The sequence below is a fragment of the Capricornis sumatraensis genome, chromosome X (genome assembly GCF_032405125.1).
Source record: "Capricornis sumatraensis isolate serow.1 chromosome X, serow.2, whole genome shotgun sequence".
In the NCBI taxonomy this organism is placed as follows: domain Eukaryota; kingdom Metazoa; phylum Chordata; class Mammalia; order Artiodactyla; family Bovidae; genus Capricornis; species Capricornis sumatraensis.
The window spans coordinates 135,966,380-135,976,322 of record NC_091092.1 but is presented as its reverse complement, the minus strand read 5'-3'; the positions used below and the strand labels follow the sequence as shown (position 1 = coordinate 135,976,322).

The window sequence follows — 9,943 nt, the reverse complement described above, 5'->3', positions numbered from 1 at the left end:
GTAGTAGCTACAACCCCAAACACACAGACCTACACACACATACCGACACCACCTTCAAATTCTCTGTAAAATAACCACATGGCAGAAATATTTCAAAATATGATTTCCTCCAATCCTGACAAACAGCTTAGAACTAGACCATTTGGAGTTCCAAAAAATATCAATATTGGCTGAAGGGATAAGTGACCCTTTGAAATCACCTGCCACACAGAAAGCATCTCTTCCTCAGCTCCTGCCACTGCTCCGTGCGGAGCCAGGGAGTCCTAACAAACACATGCGGGTGGCCACTAGGGACGTCCCATTTCCAGACACCATTTCACCAGCCACAGAGGAACAGCCACACCACGAAAGCCCCTTAGAGGTGCTCTGGCTGTGTAAACGAGAAGTAATTAAAGAACTGCCCAGGTGGCCAGCCTTGGGCCACGAGGACACGCGGCACCGGACCCTACCTCGGACTTCCACACGACATAGGGTTGGCCGTGGCTGTCGGGTGGGGACTGGAACTTTCTCTGCTGGAGCCACCTTCTGGGAGAAGCGAAGATGCCGTTGGGGCCTCCCCCGGAAGAGCAAAGGATGGCGCTGCGACCACTGCCTGGCCCGGCTAGGACCGAAGGCAGGTCCCACACCATGCTCTTCTTGAGTCCGCCGCGACCCAGCGGGACCTCATAGTCAAAGTGGAAGCTGCCAGACGGCGACTTCTCCTGCGGGGTGCTGGGTGTGGAGAAGGACGAGCAGAGGGGTCTAGGGGGTGGGAGGCGGTTGGCCCGAGGAGGTGGGCCCCGGGGAGAGAACGCCGAGCGAGGGCTAAGACCCTCAGCCAGGGACAGCGGGGAGCAGAGGCGGCCCCCGCTGGTCCCCCGCGAGCCGCCCTCTGCGCCCGCCTCGCCCCCGTAGCCGCCGATCAGAGCCGGGTCCAGGCTGCGGGTCTGGCGCAGCTTCCTCTTGGAGAAGCCCTTGGCAGAAGCCGCGCTGCCCGAGGCCGGCGAGGAGCAGGAGAAGACACTGTGGAGCAGGCTCTGCGCGGACATCTCGGCGGGCTGTGCCTGAGGGCCACCCTCTTCCAGCTCTCGGAACTGCTAGCGATTTGGGGACCAGGAAGCAAGGGGGCTCAGGCGAGGCTGCCAGGCGGCGTCGGCCCGAGGCTCACCGAGGGCGGTAGAGGGCAGTTCCCAGCTCACGCGCCACCAGCGCGCTCCAAATGCCCCGGTGGGGGCAGAAGCAGGAGATCCATCACCAGCCTTCTAGGAAAAGGGGTGGGGAGGGAGGACTCCTTCGGTGGCAAGAACCTTCCCGCAGAGCCCAAGTCCTGAAGAGGGTAAGGAAAGAGCAAGGTCCGGCGCTCGCTGGGTTCCCAGCTCCGGCGGCCAGCGCCACTCCCCCTTCCCAGCTGAGGCAGGAGATGCCGCGCTCGAGCTCTCCGGCTCTGGACAGCCTCGAAGTCTCCAGCAAGCTCCTCCTCGCGCCCTAAGGACGGTCCCGAGGGCTGAGGAGGAGGCCTCCTGGGCGTGCGCCCAGGGCGCGTCCCTCGCTCTCCGCTCGCTGTGAGAGGGACTTCCTCCCGCGCTGGAGCTGGGCACCCGATCTGCGCCCCAGGGCACCCTCGCCGTATCCGGGCCCCTGAAGCTACGCGTCTCGCCACCACTTGGCTGCTGCGCCCACTCCTCTGACTGGCTAGGCGCAAGAGTGTCTCCAAGCTCCAGGCTCCCCTGAGGTGCTAGTTTCTCGCTACGAAGTGGGGACACGGAGCGCGCAGCGCCCAGGGCCTTCCAACGGCTGAGTGGCTACGGTGGGAGAGAATTCCTGGCTGCGCTCAGGGAGCTAAGGGAAGAACCCCAGTGTCGGATGTCCATGACCCGCCGGAGAGGGACTCTTAATATTCTCAACCCAGCCTTGGGCCCAGGGCTGGCTCGGGGATGTCCCCGCACGCTCGCGCTAGAGGCAGCGCGAAGAGGGCGGCCCGGACCGGTAGGGTGGGAGAGAAGCCAGGTCTGGAGCTGGGGCGGAGCCAGAAGTAGGAGAAAGCAGAAGGTGGAGTTTTCCAGGCGCCAAACCTGGGAGCTGCGCAGAGAGAGGAGCGCTGCTCACCACTGATACCGGGTCTCCTGGGGAGAAAGCCCTGAGGACGGAAGTGCGGACCTTCTCCCCGGTCTCCCCTCCCCCAGGTCGAAGGGGGCGCCAGCTCCACTCACGTTTCTGGAAGGAAAGGAAGTGTCAGATTGCACCCCACCCACTGGTGTCAGATGGGCAGCCCAAGACGGCTGCTCTGAAGTTGGAGTTAAATCTCCTGCCTTCCCCCACCCCCCGCCCCGCCCCAGCCTTGCTGTTTTTGTTTTTAAAAAGGAAGGATAGAGATTCAGTTCAAATGCAGTGGCTGCCGATGAGTGGGCTGGAGATGGGGACCTACCAACAAAACTGGGGGTAGCGAGGGGTCCTCGCCGTGTAAGGGTCGCGCAGTAACTGTACTCGAGGAGGAGGGGTTAGTGGGGCCGAGCAGGCGGCAGGCGCCCCGCGCAGCTTCAGCCCACAGGCTGCGGGGATTGGCGCTTAGAAAGCGAGCAGTCTCCGAGTGAGTTCGGTTGTGGGACGCCTCTGGGTGCAGAGCGCTGCGGCCACATTCCTGGGAAGCTGGAAAACGCTGGCGATGTCCATGTTCCCTGTTGAAAACAAGTCTGGGAGCACCTTAGAATATAAAGTTCAAAGTCTCGCCTGCTTCTACGAGGCTTCTATGTTTCTTACCTAACATGTTTTGTAACGCATCTCACAATCATCTCAGCAGGGGAACAGAGAAAACGCTGAAAATGCCTGAGTACTTTAACTGTGTTCTTGTGCCTTCTTTTACCCCTTCTGGATGAAGAGGATTTTAGGCAAATGGGAAGGTGGCTTTCCTTTACCGTTACTTTTCATTAAAGAACAGAAGTTTACTATGAACTTATAAATGCAAGTGTTTGACACAAACACTCGCCTTCTGTTGTGTATCATATCAGAATTGTCCGACATGGATTTTGGAAAGCTTGTTTTATGCCCAGTAAAATTTTCAGGGGAAAATTTAATGTCTTTCTTGTCTTAAAAAATGTGTTAAACAGTCTTAGGTATTTGACTGTCTAGTAAGGGTCACGTCATGAAATCTAATTAACAGAAGAATTCAACACTTCCACAAAGGGCTTCATTCCGACCCCAGGATCTCTGATGTACCCACTTTTGTAAATGCAGCGGGACTCACTGTGCTCAGGGAGTTCCCTCCTGTAGCATTATGATCCATCTGCCACCACAAGACAAAATGAGAAACTAATTTCCTATCACCCTCCCTGCCGCCCAGGTCTTCTCACCCTGAAACATAAGCACACTTTCCAGTGGCTGTTGATTAGGTGTGCTGTGGAAAGCCATAGCCTTTAAAATTGCTGACTTTCCTGCCTGACTACACACATCAAATTACATGTGGGGGGTTGTTGTCATTTGCTTTCTTCCCTCCTCAAACAAATCCCAGAAGACAGAAAAGACGGAGGGTCTTGCCTGACCTTTCCTTAGTTCACAATATCATGTAACTTGTCACTAGCAAAGAAAACAATGTCTGCCATTTGGATACCCATGTATGGAACAGGTTATGCTTTGTTGGATTTTGGCATTTGGAGTACGTGGTTAGCAAAGTCACACTTCACAGGATTACTTACAATTCCGGTGGTTGGGCAAATGTAATTTATAATTCATATATGTTAAATATTTCTCTAACCACAAAAGATGACCATGGGGTTGAAAATGCAACCCTGCCACAATGATGTAGGGCTAATAAGAATACTGGCCAGGCACAAAGTCATACAGGCTTGGTCATGGATGCTGGGGAGCCAATGAGCAGAGAGACTCTTCTATTGCCACTTCAGGCTTAGAGCAGAAGCATCCAATTCATTCATCATCTTGTTTTCAACAGGTCCTGACTCCATCAACCTAGAGCTTGCCTCAGCATAAGGAAACAATGAACAAATTGTTTTAAATATCCATAAAATTAAGCCCTGGCTCCCTTTTAAAAACCTGGTGTAAGTATATGTGTTTTTAAAACACATGGGGAAAATGTAATGGCACTTCTGGAAAGAAAGATTTTATAAGATTGTTTGGATTTTTTAAATGATTTTTTTTAAGTATTGTGATTTCCAGTCTGACTGTTATTAGTCTTATTTTGTAGTCACTGTGGTGCATGGCTTTTTCATTCATTCTCAGTTAAGGCATCCTATTTTGCTGTTGTTTGTTATATAATCTCTTTTGCTTAGACAGACCCAGTTCACATTGGCCTTTCTGATTGACTGCCATTTTATGCCAGGCTTGATTAAGGAAGATCTGGGTTTCATTTACCAATTTAAAAAATGACTGGTTTTGTTATATTGATCCCCAGAATCTTTCTTACAATTCATTAGCCTGCTTCAGAAGCAATATAACTGAAAGCCTAGAAAGAAATAGTTTTGAATACAAGCCTTGCATGCTGTAGTCCATGGGGTCCCAAAGAATGAGACACAACTGAGCGACTGAACAACAACTTTAAAAATCAAGTCTCTAAAACTTTGCTCGTTTATTAGGGCATTTAATGTTGAGAAGTAGTGCCTGTATTTGTTTTGGATTTTGTTTTTTCCTCAGAGTTGAAGTTAATCAAAGCCTTAGGATACCTTTTATTGAAGGGCAGAACAGTGTGTTCACTATCCTGTTATAATTATTCTAGAAATTCATGATAAAAAATATATCTATTCCATCTGGTCATGGCACAAGAATATTCTAATGAAAGTTCTGAACATCAAGCTATCCTCTTATCAAGGATCCTTGAAAATGTATCAGTGTTCTTTCTATTCCCTTGAGACACTGTTCTACAAACATACATCTTATTACCAAGGAATATATTCTGTTAAACCTAAATTTCCCTTTTCTTAACTTTATCCCTTGACATTTTTCTTATCTCCAGCCAAGATTCCTCTTTCCCCTTGGTGTCTAGACCCTCAAGCTATCTGTAGATTTCTATCATGCCCCTTGGGTCTGACTTTGTGGTTTGGCTACGCTATAAAGTTCATATTTTGCTTTAAAACCATCATTGTAGATGATCTCCTCTGGACACTCTCCAGTTGCTTATTTCTTTTCCGTGCTGAGGTCCAATATTCCAGGTTAGGGCATCCTATTTTACCCTTGTTTGTTATATAATCCCATTGCTTATATGGTCCCAAATCACATTGAACTCCCTGATTTACTGCCATGTAATATTTCAGACTTCTATCTGATTGGCTTCCAATAAGTCTTACGCAGCTGATTTTTGTTTCAGTCTCACTGATTTTTGTTTCATCCTGCCTGTGCCTCTCAAACTGACTGTGATTCCTCTGATATCATTTCTACATTCTTAGTGGTACCTAGGGTAAACAGTTCACAGTATCTGACTATCCCATAGAAGTCAAAGGTTCTAACTCCAAGCTCCTGAAATATGAAAAGGAGGACATGATTTTAATCTGTATGACATGGAATATATGAGAAACAGGTGAAGAACTTTTACAGACCTTAAGAATTCTAATTAAATAGTCATACTACCCCATGCCTAAAATTCTTCTTGAGTTTAAGCTAGGATTTTTTTCTTTTTTGCAGCTGAAGCAAGAGTGGTTTTTTAAAATTCATATTCTAGGATCTCCCTGAATGAATATAATATTCAAGAACTTAAACTACAAATGATGGATGTCAGTGGAAATAAATCTTGTTTTGCAGGATAATCTTATATGGGTAATATCAGCAAAAACTCACTTTGTTAAACACCAACCCAGCACTGAGGAACAATGATCATTTTCAAAAGATGGAAATGGTATCATAGGTATTCTCTAGATAGTGAATATAACAATTTACAGGATAAAACGGTATTTGAGAGATTGAGTCCTAACTGGTACTGTGAGGTGAAAAGACTAAGATATAAGTTTGACTCTCTACCTTATATGACAATTTAATATTATAATACCAAAAGAGATATCCAGAAAAAATATTCATGCAAACACTAAAGGGAAAAAGCACAAAGCACCAAACATGTTCATATTATCTGGTAACTTAAATTTAGTGTTATATTCAAGATTATCTACTCGGCTTGCTCCTAACCCTTTAATCAATTGTTCTTATAACAATATAAGAACAAATAATAGTTGTTGGAACTTCCTATGCGGCAGGCACTGGGGTGAAATTATGCATGTACTATCCAGATCAATAGATACAGGCACCCACAGCTATAATAGTTAACCCCCCAGTTCTACAGATGAAGGAAACAAGATCTAGAAGCATCTAACTCCCTAGTTAAGTGGCAGAGCTAATACTCAGATCCATGTGATCTAACCTCAACTACTAACTCTTGCAGGACTAGAAGTGCAGATTAAGAAGCTGTTCAATTTGGAAGTGCTTTGGGACCATTTCTGGATGCATTTCAATTTGTTGATTTCTTATCTAGCTGTGTGACCTTGAGCACATCACTTTACAATTTTCATCCTCACTTCCCAGTCTACAAAATCATGTTCACTTCAAAAGGCTGAGTACAGCCTCCAATTAAAATAAATAAATTTAAATTAAAAAAAAAAAGGCTGAGTATGAGTAAAGGACCTAATGTATGCAGCGTGCCTAGCATAGAGCATCCTGGAGAGAACAAGCAGAGTGATGGGGGTGTACTATCATCTATACAAAAATCTATATTTTTTAATTACTTGATGAATCCAGCTATACTGAAGGACCATCCCTAATGTGAGTTCACCTGGTCTTACACTCAAAGGATCTACTCAAATCTTTCTAATTTGCTAATGAAACCTTTGTTTAAAACTCTTAGAAAAAGACTCATAGTCAACCCAGTGAAGAGTCTAGCTGGGATTTTCACCTCCCTCTCCAAGTTTTAGAGATGTTGTCAATATCAACTAAATAATACCAATATGGTCTTTCAAGGCAGGGCACTTTTTCAGTTAAGTGAAAGACAGTTTGGGTCAGAGCAGAGTGTAGAAAATTCTTTGCCCTCTATTACATTTATATACCAACAGGTCAGTTTCTTGACTCAGTGTTTTGGATGAGTTTCACATTGCCCAGAACTGGAACCATGAACTCTCTCTTTAAAACAGGCACCCAGTTGCCTTTAAAACAACTTTAAAACTCTAAAAGGCACCCAGTTGCCTTTAAAACAGGCACCTAGTTTTCATACTCGTCTAGTTAACAACAAGATCTATGACAATTTCTTCAGACAGTATATACAGAAACCTAAATGACTATTCTTATTCATATTTCTCACTTTCCCCCAACTTTGTGTGTCTAATTCCACCATCTCTTATCAATTATGACCTTAAAAAAAAGCAAAATTAATGAAGAGGGAAAAATGCCTATTTCTGTGTTAAAAAGCCACTTTTAACACCATTCATTCTGTCATTTTCTGTGTAAATATTAGCAATATGGTTTATGTTTTCTGGGGCTTCCTTGGTGGCTCTGCTGTTGCTGCTAAATCGCTTCAGTAGTGTCCGACTCTGTGAGACCCCACAGATGGTAGCCCACCAGGCCCCTCTGTCCCTGGGATTCTCCAGGCAGGAATACTGGACTGGGTTGCCATTTCCTTCTCCAATGCGTGAAAGTGAAGTCGCTCAGTCGTGTCCGACTCTTCATGACCCCATGGACTGTAGCCCACCAGGCTCCTCTGTCCATGGGATTTTCCAGGCAAGAGTACTGGAGTGGGGTGCCATTGCCTTCTCCGCTTGGTGGCTCAGATGATAGAGAATCTGCCTGCAATGCAGGAGACCCAGGTTCGATCCCTGGGTGGGGAAGATCTCTTGAAGAAGGGAATGGCTATCCATTCCGGTATTCTTGCCGGAAAAATCCCGTGAACAGAGGAGCCTGGTGGGCTACAGTCCATGGGGTTGTAAAGAGTTGGACATGACTGAGCAACCAGCAGTTTCAATTCTATGTTTTCTAGTGTTTTATCTTTATCCTCTCAACTTTAAAAAGCAGGTTTGCATAAACACAGTGTTCTACCCTGTTACTTGTTGATTTTTCCAACTGGTATGAATACAGTATTTCTAAATATCAACTCTTCTGTTTTCAGGATACCCCTTAGGGAGGCAGGTAAAAAGCAAGATTATATAAAAATCTTAAGTTCCAGTTTAGATGTGCTTAGCAGAGTTCTAGGGACCAAAGCATAAAACAAACAATTGTTGTTTACCTGCAACTAGCATTTGAAAGAATTTTCCAACACCAAATCTGAAATGAGTGACCATCATCAGTTTCATTTTTGGCTTTGAAATGATGCAAGACACTTTTAATAATAACATTAATATTATCAAGTTAACTGATAACTAAACTTAATTTGTGTTTATAAACATTTTTGAACGTGCATTTTGGTGCCAATGGCCTTCCTTCTTTGTTTTACTTTCTTCTGTCCTTGTGGGTGAAGGTGCACTTGGAATCTTAAGGGAAGTGAATTTTTTCTGAACATGGTACATGGTTCAGCTGTGGTTAAAGTAGTTTTTAAAACCTTTCCATAGCATATGTTTTAGAACTACTTTTGAAGATGGAGAATTATATAATAATGTAAAAAATTTTTTAATATTTGGTTAATTAAAATGTTCATAGTCCAAACATTTGTCAGTATTTTTGATTTTGAAAGTAACTAAATAATATAGATTTTTTTCCTCTGAAAATTTTATTTTTTTCCCCAGGATCTGGATGGAAATGGGGGAACCTATTTGTCCTGTATGTTTTTCTACTGACAAGATGGGATGGAGCATAGAAAAGAAAGGAGAAAAGAAAAACAGTTGGCATTGTGCCTCAGGGATATATTTTTTCTTACCTGCTTTATTGAGGAATAATCTACATACAATAAACTGTAACAATGAGCTTTGATAGCTATGTGTACCTATCAAACCACCACCATAATTAAAATATAGAACATGCTCATCACCTCCTGGATATGCTTTTATTAAAATTCCATAAACACTAACCACTAGATTTTACACTGTATAATGGTTCAGTTGTGCCTTCAGTCAGTATAGAAAGGGAAGGAAAATTAAACAGAGAGCAGGGTTTTTTTACCTCGTGTGCTGGGTTGAATTGTATCCTCCCCCAAAAGATATGTCCATGTCTTGACTGCTATAATCAGTGAATGTTACCTTATTTAGAAATAGGGTCCTCAAAGATGTAATTAGGTTAAGATGAGGTTAGACTAAACGAGGGTGAGTCCTAAATCCAATGACTGCTGTCTTTATAAGAGAAAGGAGGGGAGAATCTGGACACACATAAACACACAGGAGAAAAGGCCATGCGAAAATGGAGGCAGAGACTGGAATGGTGCGTCTACAAATCACAGAACACCAAGGGTCACCAGCAGTCACCAGAACTAGGAATAAGGCATGAAATATATCCTCCCTTAGGGCTTCCCTTGTAGCTCAGTCGGTAAAGAATCTGCCTGCAGTACAGGAGACCAGGGTTCAATCCTTGGGTCGGAAAGATACCCTGGAGAAGGAAATGGAAACCCACTCCAGTATCCTTGCCTGGAAAATCTCATGGACACAGGAGCCTGGTGGGCTGCAGTCCATGGGGTCGCAAAGAGTTGGGCATGACTGAGCAACTAACAATTACTTACTTACTTAGAGCCTCCAGAAGTAAGCCATCCTCTTGACACCTGGCTTTCGGACTTCTGGCCTCCTTAACCATGAGAGAAGAAACTTCTGTTGTTTTAAACCACCCAGTTTGTAGAACTCTGTTATACTACTTAAGCATCAGTTCAGTTCAGTCACTCAGTCATGTCCGACTCTTTGCGACCCCATGGACTACAGCATGCCAGGCTTCCCTGTCCATCACCAACTCCCGGAGCTTGCTCAAACTCATGCCCATTGAGTCAGAAATGCCACCCAACCACCTCATCCTCTGTCGTCCCCTTCTCCTCCCACCTTTAATCTTTCCCAGCATCAGGGTCTTTTCAAATGAG

General features: G+C 45.1%; 1 protein-coding gene across 1 annotated transcript in view; it reads right to left on the bottom strand.

Moving 5' to 3' along the window:
- ARHGAP6 (Rho GTPase activating protein 6) overlaps positions 1–1,028 on the bottom strand; it is a 536,545-nt gene extending 535,517 nt beyond the window's left edge. The window contains exon 1 of the mRNA XM_068962864.1: positions 450–1,028. Coding sequence (XP_068818965.1) covers positions 450–1,028 — 579 coding nt within the window. The remainder of the gene's footprint in view (positions 1–449) is intronic.
- Positions 1,029–9,943: the final 8,915 nt, after the last annotated feature.